At 35.9% G+C, this 17,596-nt stretch overlaps 1 protein-coding gene across 4 annotated transcripts in view; it reads right to left on the reverse strand.

Annotated features, from left to right (window-relative positions):
• The window catches only part of FBXO8 (F-box protein 8), a 56,312-nt gene that overhangs the window by 28,182 nt on the left and 10,534 nt on the right, over nucleotides 1-17,596 (reverse strand). For all 4 annotated transcript variants that reach the window (XM_060184485.1, XM_007523004.2, XM_060184490.1 and 1 more), the window contains exon 2: nucleotides 7,726-8,062. In XM_060184485.1, the coding sequence (XP_060040468.1) occupies nucleotides 7,726-8,054 (329 nt within the window). In that variant the 5' untranslated portion in view covers nucleotides 8,055-8,062. The remainder of the gene's footprint in view (nucleotides 1-7,725; nucleotides 8,063-17,596) is intronic.

The raw sequence follows: 17,596 nt of genomic DNA on the forward strand, positions 1-17,596 counted from the left end.
GCTCAGTGCTTGCACTATAAATCTACTGCTCCTGGAGGCTAGTTTTTCCCTTTTTTTTTTTTTGTTGCCCTTGTTTGTTTATGATTGCTGTTATTATTATTGCTGTCATTGTTGTTGGATAGGACAGATAGAAATTGAGAGGGAAGGAGGAGATGGAGAATGGGAGAGAAAGATAAGACACATGCAGACCTGCTTCACCACTTGTGAAGCGACCACCTGCAGGTGGGGTGCTGGGGGCCAGAACCTGGATCCTTACTCAGATCCTTGTGATTTGCGCCATGTGCACTTTACCCGCTGTGCTACTACCTGGCCTCTGATATCTATCATTTTCAGGCCCCTGCAGCTTGCAGTCTTAGCTAAGAAGTAAAATGAAATCTATTTAATAACTTAATGCATTCTACTGTGAAATAAAATTGGAGGGTAGAAGATTGCTGGACTGAGGTCAACTTTATATTGGTACACTACACATATTAATAATAGATAAACTAAACATAGAAAGTGTAACAGTGTAACACATATATCTTTAAAATTATAATATTAAACAGCTGTTGTTAACATGCTGCTTCAAAACAACAGCCCTTTACTATCACATGATTAACAATTCTTATGACTGAAAGTGCTATAAGTCATTATCATATTCTATAAATTAAGACAGCAGTATTTAACCCTACAAAGAGACAGTGAGTACTGGCTATTATATACAAGCTAAAGTACTCTGTCATTACAATGCCATTACAATGTACAAATGTTATAATGAATTGTTGGCAAAGTTATGATATATTTTTTATGCAAAAATGTGTCATGACTTTACTGACAACCCAATAGATCATTAAATAAAAGTGCATTACTCCAGAGACAAGACAAGCACTGGAGTTCTATCTTGACACATTTGTAAAATTGTCTCAATGTCATCTCATTTCTTGTGCATGCTCAAAACTGCTTAGTCACAAATATTAAACTAGTTTCACTTTTTAATGTTTACTATTGATTTTTAACTCCACTTACTTTTTATTCATACATAATGTGCAGAAAAATAAGGGAAAAATTACTGTCTCAGACTATACCATCAACATTTAAGATGGTAATGGGAAAATACCTAATTTGATATATTTTAACATTTCATTTCTGCCCCTGTATTTTTTTTTAAATGGGTGACTTCATTTTTTAAGATAATTTCTTAAATTAATTCATTATTGGATAGAGACAGACAGAAATTGAGAGGGAAGGGTGATATAAAGAGGGAGAGAGACAGAGAGACATCTGCAGCCCTGCTTCAACACTCATGAAGCCTTCCCCATGTATACGGGAACCAGGAGCTTGAACCTGGGTCCTTGTACACTGTAGTGTGTGCCCTTAACCAGGTGCATCACTGTATTTTTTTTAAATCAAGTTTAGCAATTTGTATAGAGAATTAACAATATTTTATCAGTTTCTTTAATGTAGACTCACAGCTTTCATCCTTTATTACAAAGCTGTGTGAAAGCAACATAGATTCTGAACCTAAGTTCTCAACACATACAAACCTAACCTAACAACTAAGCTTTTAATTCAAAATGGAAGCAATTGGAGAGGTTCCCGGAAGATGGAGGACTGAGAAGCTGCTAGTGGCTTGAGCTCTGACCACATCTTCTGGAAACGGTAGGATTTTCTGCCTTTAGTAGGCCAGTCAATAAGGGCTCCTAGCGGTGACACCAAGGAAGTGACTATAACTTAATTTGGGTTAAGAAATAGAGTAGAAAAAAAGGGGAAAAAATTCTTTCCTTTTAATTATTAAGCACAACCCCTAGCCCTTCCCCCCCCATAAACAGTCCCAGGGGACCAGCTCCTAGCAGGCTCCCCTGCTGAGCTTCTGTCTTTACCAAATTCCTGTCCCACCAGGGAATATCATTCATTCTAAGTCTATACCCTTCTGAAACCTCTGGCCTTTTTTCTTTCTAAGTAGCCAACCCCCCCACCACACCCCGCATAGCTAATTAAATAACAATAAATAAATAAATAAACTCTTTCCTTTCACCGCTCTTTTATGACTGTTCTTTTTCTTATCTTTTTCATTTCTCTTTCTCTTTTTTTTTCTTTTTCTCATTATTGTCATCCTTTCTTCCTTAATCCTACAGCTTCAAAAGCCACAGGCCCCAGCCCCCACACCACCAAACAGTGTGCTTTTTTGAATTCACTGATACACATTTGGGAATTATTTTGGGGAAGAATTCTGACTCAGTGTGGACTCTCACTGCGAGTGTCTCTGCTCAACTTCCCTTCCTCCTTTAGCCACCCCTAGAATATATAGTGGATAGTAAATTTGCATAACTCTATTTCAGCTATCCTTGTCTAGTCCTGAGGTTTTATTTTATTTTTTTCTCATTCTTAACAATCAGCTGCCTCTGATCACGAGGTTTGAGGTAATCTGGGACAGGGTTTTTTGTTTTTTTTTTACCCTGCTCTATTTTATTATTAATATTATATAAAGGCATATATCTTCCCCCCCTTTAGGTTGATCAGAATTAACTCTTAGGGTATCTTTCATTGCTAGGGTAGTGGGCATATTATCTATTGTGGGAGGAACTTGTCTCCTTACTCCTACCTCCTCTACAGAATCTCCCCTCCCTCCTCCTCCTAGCTAATTAAAAAAATTAAATTAAATTAAAAGAAAAGTAATAAAAAAACCCTTTCCTTTGACTGCTCTTTAATTACAGCTCTTTTTCTTATCTTTTCCTTTTTCTCTCATTTGTCTCTTTTTTCTTTTTCTTTTTCTTTTTTATCTAGTCATACACTTCTTCCTTCTTCTTTGCCTGTCTGAATTCGTGAATTATTTTGGGGAAGAAATCTGACTCAGAGTGGACTCTCTATGTATGTATCTCTGCTCTAGTTCCCTTTCCCCTCTTCTTACCCCTAGAATATACAGTGGATAGTAGATTTGCATAACTGTCTATTCTTGCTATCCCTTCTTTCTTTTCTCTTTCTTCTTCACTGGGATTTGGTTACTATTTTTCATGGACTGGAGAAATTGTTTGGCTAACTGGTAGTGATTAAACAGCTTCAATACTTGCTTCAGTTGCTACTGTAATTCCTGAGGTTGGTGAGTGTAATTGTCATAAAGGTATTTAGTACAGTGTTGCTTGTGCTCAAGACACAACAACTGAGGAACAACAGAGCATAAAAAAAGAAACACATAAATCAAAAAAATGGGTAGATCAAAAACAAATAAAACTGCTACTCCAATGAATGAAGACAAGAGCCCAGAAAAAACTACAAGTCAGCCAGAAGTAACCATAGATAAGAAAAGTATGCAAGCAATAATAAACTTATTAATCACAAAAATGAAAACAACATTGGAGGAAAGGAATGGCAGTATTAGGGAAACAACACTTGAGACCCCCAATGAAAATACTGATTATCTTGAGGCAATTAGAGAACTGAAAGCTGAAATAGCTGTAATGAAGAAAGAAGCTGAGGCAAGGGAAAGCAGACTAACAGAAGCAGAAAACAGAAATAGTCAGACAGAGGATGAGTTAGAGAAAACAAAGAAAGAGGTGAAAGAGCTTAAAAAGAGATTGAGAGACACTGAAAACAACAACAGAGACATATGGGATGATCTCAAAAGAATTAACATTCGTATAATTGGCCTGCCAGAGGAAGAAAGAGAGGAAGGGGAAGCAAACATTCTAGAGGAAATAATAGAAGAAAACTTCCCAGACCTGAATAACAGAAAGGACATCAAGATTCAAGAGGCCCAGAGAGTACTAAACAATCAACCCAGACCTGAAGACACCAAGACACATCATAGTCACAATGAGAAGAAGTAAGGATAAAGAAAGGATCCTAAAGGCTGCAAGAGAGAAACAAAAAGTCACATACAAGGTCACATACATAAGATTAAAAGTCACATACATAAGATTATCTGCAGACTTCTCCACTCAAACTCTAAAAGCCAGAAGGGAATGGCAAGATATCTATCGAGCCCTGAATGAAAAAGGGTTTCAACCAAGAACTATATATCCTGCTAGACTTTCAAACTAGAAGAAGGGATCAAAACCTTCTTAGACAAACAACAGTTAAAGGAGGCAACTATCACCAAACCGACCCTGAAAGAGATTCTAAAAGACCTCTTATAAACAAGAACATCACTATAATACTGGCAATATATCAGAGCAAACAAAAATTTTTTTATTTTTTTTGAACAATGGCACTACAATAAATTAAATCCATAATATCAATAAGTGTCAATGCTTAAACTCACCCATCAAAGGCACAGTGTTGGGGGATGGATCAGAAAACATAATCCAACCATATGCTGCTTGCAAGAATCCCATCTGTCACAACAAGATAAACACAGACTTAAAGTGAAAGGATGGAAAACTATCATACAGGCTAACGGACCACAAAAAAGGGCAGGAACAGCCATTCTCATCTCAGACACGATAGATTTTAAATTAAATAAAGTAATAAAACATAGGCAAGGACATTACATAATGATTAGAGGATCAATCAGCCAAGAAGACTTAACAATCATTAACATCTATGCACCCAATGAGGGACCATCTAAATATGTCAAGCACTTACTGAAAGAATTCCAAAAATACATCAATAGTAATACAATAATAGTGGGAGACTTCAATACCCCACTCTCAGACTTAGACAGATCAACAAAGCAGAGAATCAACAAAGATACAAGAGAATTGAATGAAGAGATTGACGGACTAGACCTCTTGGACATTTTCAGAGTCCTTCACCCCAAAAAACTGGAATACACCTTCTTTTCAAATCCACATAACACATACTAAAGGATAGACCACATGTTAGGCCACAAAGACAGCATCAGTAAATTCAAGAGCACTGAAATCATCACAAGTATCTTTTCAAACCACAGTGGAGTAAAAATAACATTTAACAACAAACAGACAATTAATAAAAATCATAGAATTTGGAAACTAAACAACATACTCCTTAAGAACCACTGGGTCAGAGATTCACTCAAGCAGGAAATTCAAATGTTCCTGGAAACAAATGAAAATGAAGACACAAAATATTTGGGACACAGCTAAAGCAGTACTGAGAGGGAAACTTATAGCCATACAATCACATATTAAACACCAAGAAGCTCAAATGAACGACCTTACTGCACACCTCAAGGACTTAGAGGAAGAGAAACAAAGGAACCCTAAAGCATCCAGAAGGAAAGAAATCACTAAAGTTAGAGCAGAAATAAACAACATGGAAAATAAAAGAACCATACAAAAGATCAATGAAGCCAAATGTTGGTTCTTTGAAAGATTAAACAAAATGGACAAACCCCTAATCAGACTCACCAAACAAAAAAGAGAGAAGACTCAAATTAATAGAATTGGAAACAATGCAGGAGATATCACAGCTGACACCACAGAAATCCAGAGAATCCTGCGAAACTTCTATAAAGAACTATATGCCACCAAGCTAGAGAATCTGGAAGAAATGGAACAATTCCTAGAAACCTATGCCCTTCCAAAACTGAACCATGAAGAACTACAAAATCTAAATGCACCAATCACAGACAAAGAAATTGAAACCATTATTAAGAACCTCCCCAACAACAAAAGTCCTGGACCAGATGGCTTCACAAATGAATTCTACAAAACTTTCAGGAAACACAATGATGGCCACCTCAACATGCTTCACTTCAGACTGTGTCCAGAGACTTCACGTGTGGAATGACAACCCTTCAGCTTCATTACTTGGGTGAGACCTTTCCTTTCATAGTATACTCTAATTCCATCTCAGGTGGTTCACTTTCTAACAAAGTCCCAAAACCTAGATATACACCCACTTCTGTGAGAGAGAGCATATGTTCACACGTATCCGTAAACTACTGCAAAATATATACCTAAAGTAGAAGTACACTAGAGTTTGCAGTGAGTACCCCGCTAACACTTTCTCTCCACTATTCCAAGCTTTGGGTCCATGATTGCTCAACAATTTGTTTGGCTTCGCATGTTAACTCTCTTTTCAGTCACCAGGTTCCAGATGTCATCAGGATGCCGACCAGGCTTCCCTAGACTGAAGACCCCACCAATGTGTCCTGGAGCTCTGCTTCCCCAGAGACACACCCTACTAGGGAAAGAGAGAGGCAGACTGGGAGTATGGAGTGACCAGTCAACGCCCATGTTCAGCGGGGAAGCAATTACAGATGCCAGACCTTCTACCTTCTGCAACCCACAATGACCCTGGGTCCATGCTCCCAGAGGGATAGAGAATGGGAAAGCTATCAGGGGAGGAGGTGGGATATGGAGATTGGATGGTGGGAATTGTGTGGAATTGTACCCCTCGTACCCTATGGTTTTGTTAACTAATCCTTTCTTAAATAAAAAAAATAATATAAATAAATGGAAACAATTTCCCACTAAGAAAAACACATCAGAGTGTCTTAAAAATAGGTTTAATTATATGGTAAACAATAAAGAACGGTCATTTTAGAAATGGAGAATCCAGATTTAAATCTGTAGAATGCATTCTAAGAGAGCCTTCTAGAATAAAACTTTTCAAATTTCAAACAGAAATAAACCAAATATATAACGAATTTTCCTAGCATATTGAAATGTAGAAAGCTCATTATATATGAGTCAGTTTTAATGTATTTTCATTTTCTGTTATATTGCTATATCAATAACTATAATTTAGATACAACCAATTAATACACTTTTCATCAACTTCAAAATACTTCTATGACCCTTAAGGAAACAAGAAAACAATATTGATAATTTTTATCTATTTAGAAGTTGATAAAACTATATAATTAGCATTTATAATTGTGTGGTATCAGGAACCCCATGTTAGGAATGTCTTTCGCAGTAGTAAATTCCACTAATTAGTTAATCATTGGATATTCATCCAGAAATTATTTCATTTTTCAAATTACAATATTTAAAGTCTCAAAGGTGATTGCCTTTAGTTATACTTTACATTGTTTTAAAGCCCCATTTTAAAATAATGAGACTCAAATATTGGTAAAGAATGCAAGAAAATACAAGATCTAATAATTCTCAGTTTGGTAACATTTTCAGAACTAAATATATAGCATTATTTAAGGAATAATACACTCCCTAGAATATATTTCCTTCCAACAAATGGTCTGAAATTTAGGGCTTATATTTAAACTGGTAGAATAGCTGTTAGAATTTCTACTAAGTCTTTTCAGTTTAAGAAGTATATTGTTTACTCCTCTTTTTTTTTTTTTTTTTTGCTAATAGCATCCCATTTCAGCAATGAAATGGTGAATAAGAAGAAGATAAAGTTAAGGAAATATTTACTATTTAATATTTATATTAGTGAACAACTCTGATAAAAATATAAAGTAGACACATTAGTATGCTATTAGTAAACAACAAGAACAAGTAATTTGAGGAGTATTGATTTTTTTTTTTTAATTGTGCTATTTGGGAAGCACAAACTACATGATACATCAACACCACATTTCAAATTAGAAGCCTTACTCCACTTGCATTTTTAACCAGGCAATTTTGATTTATGAGAAAGACATTTTGATTATTTTAAACAATGTCATTTAAAAAAAAACACTGTCCTTACTTTCCCGATGTTAAATGGTGATGCTATGTCTTTGGGCTTTAATAAAGAGAAATTCAAAATATGAATCCAAGTTAAATAAAATATTTAATAAGACAGATGTTGATTATAAAATCACATTTGCGCATGATTATGTGAAGACAGAGCTGAATCATACTTGGTTGAACTTACCCTTGCCAGAGAAGCTCATCATTAGCAAGGTCCTGCCAAACACAGGAAGCTAAGCAGAGGTCTGTTGCATTCAGGTAGGATAAGATAGTAAAGCTTAGCTCAGGAGGCAACATTTCTAAGTTAATGAATCCTTCCTGTTCTTTAGATTTCCTTGCTTTTAAGAGATGATATATATCAATGCCTCCTTGGACTTGTTTACGATGACTGCTGTTAGAAATGTTGCTGGCAGCCATTCTCCTGCTCTGCTCTCTGCTGAGGTAGCCTTGCTCACTATAGACTTCTTGCTGTAGCTGCTGGTTTCTGGCCACTCTCCACAGCCCCTGACCCATCTGCAAGCCTGGGAGAAAGCAAGAATGTAATAAGAAAGTTACATTAAAAAGCAACCCATTTTTCGCAGTGATAGAACAAATATCATATTCAGCATTCATTTATCTAAAAGAAAAATTCTCATGAAAGCAGATTAAAAGGGATATATATTATAATGAATTGCATAAGTAGCTTAAGTTAGAAAACTTGGACAGAAAGTTTCAGACATAATTAGCTTGATTGTCACCTTTGTTTGCAGTTTGATTGCTACTTTTAAAGTCCACTGGTGACATAATTTTTTTTCTTATGGTGAAGACTTGAAAGTTACTATGTCCTAAAACTCTTAGAAATTATAGTTATGTGGAACTTATGAACTATTATTAAATACAGCTATGATTATAGTACATGTCATTAGGCTTCTAACTTGTTTTTTTTTTTTCCTTCTTTTTCTAAATCACAATTTGGACTAAGCTAAGCTAACCTTTTTAACCCAACTCCCAGATGCATAACAGTTGTTAAACAGGCTTTTAGTTTAATTCTTGCCAGTCTACACTTATGTTGTAGATTGTAATAAAATGTAACAGGCCCTGAAGTCTAATTCATAAACCTTATAAAACTAGACATCTAGAACTTCATGATAAAGAGCTCAGTGATGACTATTTGGTTTTGTTGCTGCTTAAAATAAAAGTTCTAATTTAGACAAACTTTCCAGTTTTTCTCCATACAGTCCAAATGGACTGTTTGGAAATACCTGGTAAAAGGCAGGAGGAGAGGGTGTGTTCCAGTTCCATCCTACTCCACTGGACCTCTAGCCAGAGCAGGTGTGTGTGTGTGTGTGTGTGTGTGTGTGTGTGTGTGTGTGTGTGTGTGTGTGTGTGTGTTGCAAATACTGGAGTTCTTCACACACAAATATTTAGACAAATAGTGAACTACTCTTACTATCTGATCTTGATTTTGAAATAAGTAACTTTCCCCAAGCAAGTAAATCCTGAATCTGATTGAAGTTAAGAGTTTAATCCAAATAGTTACTTTAAAGATCTCTTTTACAAATAATTTAAGTGGGAAAATTAGAAAAATCACTAAAATAAAATTCATAGCATGACCTGGTCTTAAAGTCTATTTTTGTTTTATTGAGTTATTTACAATATGGACTACCAAAAAAGGAGCAAATGAACAAACTATTGTGACAATTTTGAAACTAGGAATAGCTTGAACATTGAATAGAATTTCAAAGACTGTCCATTTTGAAATACTTAAACAGGTATGATCCACATGTATACTTGCCAAGTCATTATCTATTATCTGAAAAAATAACACTATAAGAAACCACACCTATTGGATACTGAAGTAGAAAAAAATAGTCATTTGTTGATCAAAACCATCCAGATCATTAAATAAAATTTTATTCCACTTATTTGCAGAGAAAGAGGGGTGAGGGAGGTAGATAACCATATAATCACTCTGGAAATGTTATCAAATTCAGAACCCCACACTTGAGAATCGGTCCACTGTGCCACCTCACAGGGCACAGTCCAGATAATTTCTACCTCTTCTCTGACACTGAATTGCTAGGAACTTCAGCAGCTTGCACTATAAGGAGAGTGGTGTACAAGGAGGAATACATTAATGGTCTTTAAATGTGGCAAGTCTGTTTTTTACAAAGAAGCCACAAAAGATAACCATTTAAAATTTTTTTTTTTATTGGAAGGTTAATGGTTTACAGTACAGTTACTGGCACATGGATACAATTTCTCATCTCACCAAGCTAGGTCTTTGTAAAACACTCTCACTCCAAAATTAGGTCCATCATTACGTACTAGAACCTAAAACCTCCCCCCCGACTCCTTGTCCTCTTCATATACCAAATAATGTAGTATATATTATCAAATCAGTGGTTAAGCTTAATAAGTTTTATTATTTTTTCAATTTATTTTATTTAATGAGGGAAATATAGAGGGAAACACACACACACATACACAGAGATCAGAGCACTACTCAGTCTGGCTTATGGTGGTTCTGGGTATTTAACCTGTGGCCTCAAAGCCTCAGGCATGAAACTTGTGCATAATCATTGTACTGGCTCCCCAGCCTAATTTTCATTTTTAGTTTTTGTTTCCACTTTTCTTTTTTTTAATAATTAATTTTTTTATTTCTTTATTGGGGAATTAACATTTTACATTCAACAGTAAATACAATAGTTTGTACATGCATAACATTCCCCAGTTTCCCATATAAAATACAACCCCCACTATGTCCTCTATCATCCTTCATGGACCTGTATTCTCCCCACCCACCCACCCCAGAGTCTTTTACTTTCGTGCGATACGCCAATTCCATTTCAGGTTCTACTTGTGTTTTCTTTTCTGATCTTGTTTTTCAACTTCGGCCTGAGAGTGAGATCATCCCATATTCATCCTTCTATTTCTGACTTATCTCACTTAACATGAATTTTTCAAGGTCCATCCAAGATCATCTGAAAACGGTGAAGTCACCATTTTTACAGCTGAGTAGTATTCCCTTGTGTATATATACCACAATTTGCTCAGCCACTCATCTGTTGTTGGACACCTGGGTTGCTTCCAGGTTTTGGCTATTACAAATTGTGCTGCCAAGAACATATGTGTACACAGATCTTTTTGGATGGATATGTTGGGTTCCTTAGGATATATCCCCAGGAGAGGAATTGCAGGATCATAGGGTAGGTCCATTTCTAGCCTTCTGAGAGTTCTCCAGACTGTTCTCCACAGAGGGTGGACCAATTGACATTCCCACCGGCAGTGTAGGAGGGTTCCTTTCACCCCACACCCTCTCCAGCATTTGCTGCTGCTACCTTTTCTGATGTATGACAGTCTCACAGGACTATAGTGGTATCTCATTGTTGTCTTTATTTGTATTTCTCTGACAATCAGAGACTTGGAGCATTTTTCATGTGTTTCTCGGCCTTTTGGATCTCTTCTGTGGTGAATATTCTGTCCATGTCCTCCCTCCATTTTTAGAGGGGGTTATTTGTTGTCTTGTTGTTGAGTTTGGCAAGCTTTTTATATATGTTGGTTATTAAACTCTTGTCTGATGTATGGCATGTAAAGATCTTCTCCCATTCTGTAAGGGGTCTCTTGGTTTGGGTAGTGGTTTCTTTTGCTGTACAGAAGCTTTTTAATTTGATGCAGTCCCATAGGTTTATACTTGCACCACTTTTCATTTTTTAATACATAGTATTAACAGAAAAAAAATTCAAGTCAAAGACTGGAAGAACTGTATGCAGAACATGTACAAGAAAAGAACTAGATTCCAAAATATACAAAGAGCTATTAAAACTCAACAAGAAGAAACAATGTGTCTTTTTCTTTTAAAAATTATTTTCTTTATTTATGTCACAAGAGAACGAGATAGACCAAATAATCATCATTTCATATGTGGTGTCAAGGTCCAAGGGTCTCACAAAGGCAATTTATGTGCTCCTCTAAAATATTCCCCATGATTTCAAGGTGATGTTTCATAAATGTAGATTAAACATTCCCAGTGAGTTAAAAGCTAATTCAATAATATCTTATTGCTAATACAATTAGATATGTCACAGTAAAAACTAAAGTTATAAATTATAACCGATCTCCATAGACTGAGGAGTGGTGTACCCAGTGAAGTGCACACCTTACCATGCTCAGGAACTTGGGTTTGAACTCCCATGTCCCACCTTCAAGAGGGATGCTTCATGAGTGGTGAAGCAGGTCTACAGGTTTCTATCTTTCTCTTTTCCTCTATATCTCTCATTCCTCTTTTCAATTTCTCTCTTTCCTATCAAACAAAATAGAAAAGAAAGAAGGAAAAAAAGAAAGAAAGGAAGGAAGGAAGGAAGGAAGGAAGGAAAGAAGGAAGGAAGAAAATAAATGGTCACGAGGAGCACTAGATTCATAGTGTTGGTACTGAGCCCCAGTGATAACCCTGGTGGCAATAAAAAAATATATAACCAGTTACATAAAAGTCGATGAGTTTACACTAATACACTAATAGCTAATAAATACAGGAGAGGTTCGAGTCCCCGGCTCCTCACCAACAGGGGAGTCGCTTCATGTGGTGAAGCAGGCCTGCAGGTGTCTTATCTTTCTCTCCCCCTCTGTCTTCCCCTCCTTTCTCCATTTCTCTCTGTCTTATCTAACAACGACGACATCAATAACAACAACAATAGAAAAACAAGGGCGATAAATGGGAATAAATATTTATTTATAAAGATTTATTTAAAAATAAATACAGGATAAAGGAAAAGTATTCCTTAGAGTTGAATGCCAACCAATATAAATAGAAGGAATACCCACAACAACCCTGAGTCCATGCACACAGAGGGATAGAGAATGGGAAAGCTATTGGGGAGGGGATGGGATACGGAGATTGGGTGGCAGGAATTGTATGGAGTTGTACCCCCCATCCTATGATTTTGTTAATGTCTCCTTTCTTAAAAAAATTAATAAATTTAAAAAAAAATAGAAGGAATAATGTAGTAAATATCATCATAGAAAAATAATTCAGAAGGTGAGGTAGTGGTGCACCTGATTATGTCAAGGATCTGGGTTCAAGGACTCAGGTTCAAGACCCTGGTAGCTATCTGTAGGGGGAAAGGTTCATGAGTGGTGAAGTTGTGGTGCAGGTGTCTCTCTATTTCTATCTCCTTCTCTATCCCCCTCCCCTCTTAGTTACTCTGTCCTATCAAATAAAATAAATAAAGTTTACAAGAATCATCACTGGATATTCAATCTAGAGGTTGATAAAAATTGGGATAGCTATGGAGTTTAAAAGCAGTTCCCCACAAATCACTTTTTTTTTTTTTAAATTTCCAGGGTTATTGCTAGGGCTTGTTAGGGCTATTGCTGGCCACATTTCCTCCCTCCCTCCCTCCCCTCCTTCCTTCCTTCCTTCTTTTCCCCTGTTTTATTGGATAGGACAGAGAGGAGGAGGAGACAGAGAGTGAGAGACAAAGATACTTGCAGACATGCTTTCACTGCTAATGAAGCTGAACTCAGGCCCTTGAACATGGTAATATGTGTGCTTAACCATTTATGCCACCACCCAGCTCCCTACTTTTAAATTACAAAAAAAAAAAAAAAAGGAATTAAGAAGTCACAGAATGTTCAACTAAGTGGTCAAAATTAACATTTACCAAAAAAGAGGCAAACGATACCATATGACTTTGAATGTGATACCTGAGGAGGCATCAATTATACATCAATCCAGCCCAAAGATATAATATGAATCTAATCACAAAGAATAGCAATCTAATCACAAAGAATAGCAGAGAAATCCAAATGGAGTTTGCTAACTGATAGAATGCTTTCCCTTCTAAGTGCCAATGCCATGAAACCAATGGGGAACAAAGGGACAGTTACAGACTTAGAAGACTAAAACATTTAACAACTATCTGCTATGTATATGGCCAGCAAAGGGCTTACTTGGATGAGTGTCTACTTTGCCATGTGCACATCCCATGTTTTAGAGTCTGACTCTCAACATCGGAGCAAGTCTTAGTGCTACTGAGCATTTCCTTCACACTCTCCCCACATCCCAACCAGAAAAGGTCAGTCAGGAAGGAGCAGTAATGATCTGAGGATAACAAAAACCAAAACACACAACCACGTGTGGACTGAATTGTCTTAAAAAAAATAAAAAAGAACAGTACTGGACACCCTTTGAATAAATAAAATATCTCTGCTTGTGGACATGAATTTTGAAAACCAGACAAACAAAAAAACCCATGTTTGAGTCTGATGTGCTGTTCTAGGATTTAGTGTCACGGGTAGAAAACTATTACTAGAGTATTCCTGTTAAGGAAAACACTAACATAGTAACTCATCACTGTTCTCCCCATTTTTGAAGTGAATTTTTATTTTAAAGAGTAGAGTTTTCAGTTTGTTTGTCTTCAGTAGAAATAGAAAGTACAGAAGGAAATAACACCTTAATTGTTCAAGGCTTGGAGGTTCAAGGTTTGGAATTTCTGGCTGTATTCCTTCTTTTTGTGAATAAAACTGTGTTTATAATTCTTACTTATATAAAATTTAATAATATAAATATTAAACAGTGATATTGCTTTTATACTACTTAAATATTAATTACTACTTATATATTTACACTGTGCTAAATACTCTTAAAATTTTAATGTCTTACTTCTTTTCAATACAACAATCCTAACAGGTAGATAACATTATTAAACTTGAGTTAGAAAACAATGACCCTGAGAGATGAAGTCGATATGTGTGAGATCCCAGAGCTAATAAACATTAAACTTAGGAGCCAAACTCAGATCTCCCTGAGTCCAAAGTTTTTCTTTTTAACCACCAAACTGTATGCCTTGAGCTGTAAGTACCCACAGATGACAAAGGCAATTTACCATCTGCTTCTTCATCACTGCTTCTCATCACTTTTACCTGTCACTCTTTACAACCTTCACTTTTCGCCCAGCTGCATTTTCAATTTCATACTTCTAGAAAGCACAAAGGCTTTTCTAATTGAAAAAAAAAAAGATCGGGTTCATATTTCATCATATAATCTGAGTAGCCTGAAATCTGTGATCTTCATTTTCTTAATCAATAAAATAACAGGAGATTCTAATCCCGGGAGATTTAAAGGGAACAAATGATATCCTAGGAAGCAACTGGCAGTAAGAGGTAACATTATAGTCACTCTGCCAATCTCCTTCAAGTGAGAACTTATGGTTCCTCCAGTTCAGTGAGCATCTGATTATTTAGGATTTCATTACCTGACTACTCATAACGCTGGCTCTAAATTTCATTCACTCAGGATATGTGAAATATGGAGATAGACAACTGGTCTTTGCTTGAAGAAAAAAATATTAGTAAAGATACAGCAGAGACTGACTTGTCTTAGATTAATACATTACGTAGAAAAAACTGTTCTGCTGCATGACATTCTTGCAAGAGTGAAGTGGTATCTCACTGTTGTCTATTTGCATTTCTGAAAATTAATGACTTGGAATATTTGCTCATATGTTTGTTGGCCTTTTGGATCTCTTCTTGGTGAATATTCTATTCATATCTTCCCATTTTCAGATGGCGTCATTTGTTTTTTTGTTGCTGAGTTAGGTGAGTTCTTTATATACTTTGGTTATTAGCCTCTTGTCTGATGTATGGCATGTAAAGATCTCCCATTCTGTGAGGGGTCTCTTTGTTTGGGTGGTGGTCACTTTTGCTGTGCAGAAGTTTTTTGAATTGATGTAGTCCCGTTGGTTTATCTTTTATTTAGACTGTTTTATAATTGTATTCATTTCACTGAAGATGCTTTTATAATTTATATGGAATAGAATTCTACCAATATTTTCCTCTAAGTATTTGACAGTTTCTGTTCTAACATCCAGACCCTTTATTTATTTGAATTTACTTTTGTGTTTGGTGAAATATAGTGGTTCAGGTTCATTCTTCTTCATATTTCAACCTAATTTTCCCAACATCACTTGTTGAAGAGACCTTCCTTCCCTCATTTAATAGTCTGGGCACCTTTGTCAAAGATTAGATGCCCATAGGTGTGGGGACTTAACTTCTGGGCTCTCAATTCTACTACACTAGTCAGTGTGTCTATTTGTGTTCTACTACCAAGAAGTTTTTATCACAATGACCCTCAATACAAGTTGAGATCTGAGGGTGTGATGCCTCCAGTTCTGTTCTTTCTTCTGAAGACTGGAGAAGTTGTGGAGACAAAGGAACCCTCCTGCTCTGCTGGTGGGAATATAAATTGGTCCAATCCTTGTGGAGAGCAGTCTGGAGAACCCACAGAAGGCTAGAAGTGAGCCTACCCTATGACCCTGCAATTCCTCTCATTATTTAGTTTTTATCACAATGTTTATGGGATCGAATGGTGGTGCAGCTGGTTGAGCACACATTAAAATGTGCAAGTACCCAGGTTCAAACTCCCGGCCACCCCTGCAGAGAGAAAGCTTTGTGAGTGGTGAAGCAGTATTGCAGAGATGTCTCTGTCTCTTTCCCTTTATATCAGCCCCTCCCCTCTTGATTTCTGGATATCTGTATTCAATAAATAAATAAAGATAATCACAAATTTTAAAAATGTTTACTCAAATATCCTCATTAGGGCAGTTATCATCATCATCATCATAATCATTTTTGCCACCAGGGTTAGTTATCTCTGGGGCTTGGTGTCTGCACAGAGACTCCACTGTTCCTGGCAGCCTTTTTCTTTCTCTCTCATTTTTTTCCCAGATTAAAAAGAAGAGAGGAAGAGAAAGATGGAGTGAGAGAGAGAGAGACAGACAGATTGTCAGACAGACATGTCTGCAGCATTGTTCCATCAGTTTTGAAGATTCTCCCTTTGCAAGTGTAAACTTGGGGGCTGGAAACCTCATTCTCACAGATGGTAATATGTTTGAAATACTGATAGTGCTATTACCCAGTCCCAAGGCATAATTTATGAACTTACCTATCATACTTTGTTAGTTAAGTATTACAGTTTATTTATTAGAAGAAATTAAAAATATATGAGATAACTACTCTATGTATCAATAGAAATTTCATAAATGCTGATCAATACTTTCTATAAGGCTATGTAATACAAAGGCACAATTCTAGTATGTGAGTTTCAGTTAACATAAGACCAAGCAAAGTAAAATTTACATTAACATGTTAAAATAAATAACTGATTCCACACAATAGACTACTTGAGTGAATCTAGTAGCAAACATAATGACTTAGACCTATAAAGTTCTCAGTGTTTGTTGACTGAATAATGATAAAAACTGAATTAGAGGAACCTTGACCTGCCAAATGGTTTAAAAATTAACTCAAAATGGATCATAGATTTACAAAATAAATTATAAAACTTTTAGAAAAATAAATAGAAACAAACCTGAGGGATCCAGAAGAAGGTAAAATGATCTTAGATAAAACATAAAAAGTATAATTTATGAAAGTAAAAATCATTAAAAAAGGAATCTCATCAAGATTTTAACCTGTACTCACTGAAAGCCCATCATTTTTTTAAAAAAAAAGGTACAGAGAAAATCTTCACAAACCCTACCTGTGAAAAGATTAGTCTTCAGAATATGTCAACAATGCTCAAAACTCAGTAATAAAAAAAAAATCAAATAATTAAACTAAACATGGGCAAAAGAAACAAATAACTATTTGCAAGAGAAGAATCACATGCTGAGATGCACAACAACACTAAGCAGGAAAGAGAAGGATGTAGTTAAGATTAAGCAGCTAGAGAGATTCCCATGGTGTTTTAATTGTTCAGTACCTTGATTGTGGTGTTAGATTTGAATGTATCTAAAATTTGACACACACACACACACACACACACACACACACACACGATCAAAGAACACAAACCCTTAGTGACACAAATCCTATAATGATGTTCTGATAGTTTATATAGGAAGTATGAATAACTAAGTTAAGCTACAAAGACTGATATTTGAGTGTTTCTTTCTTGACCTAATAAAAAAAATGTGAAATGAAAAATCAATGAGAAAATTGGTATAATTACTAATTAAAAATTACAACATAAGCTAATATGAATTACTTTGGATTGCTTCAAATCATAAACCATAATT

The sequence above is a fragment of the Erinaceus europaeus genome, chromosome 2 (genome assembly GCF_950295315.1).
Source record: "Erinaceus europaeus chromosome 2, mEriEur2.1, whole genome shotgun sequence".
NCBI classification, from domain to species: Eukaryota; Metazoa; Chordata; class Mammalia; order Eulipotyphla; family Erinaceidae; genus Erinaceus; species Erinaceus europaeus.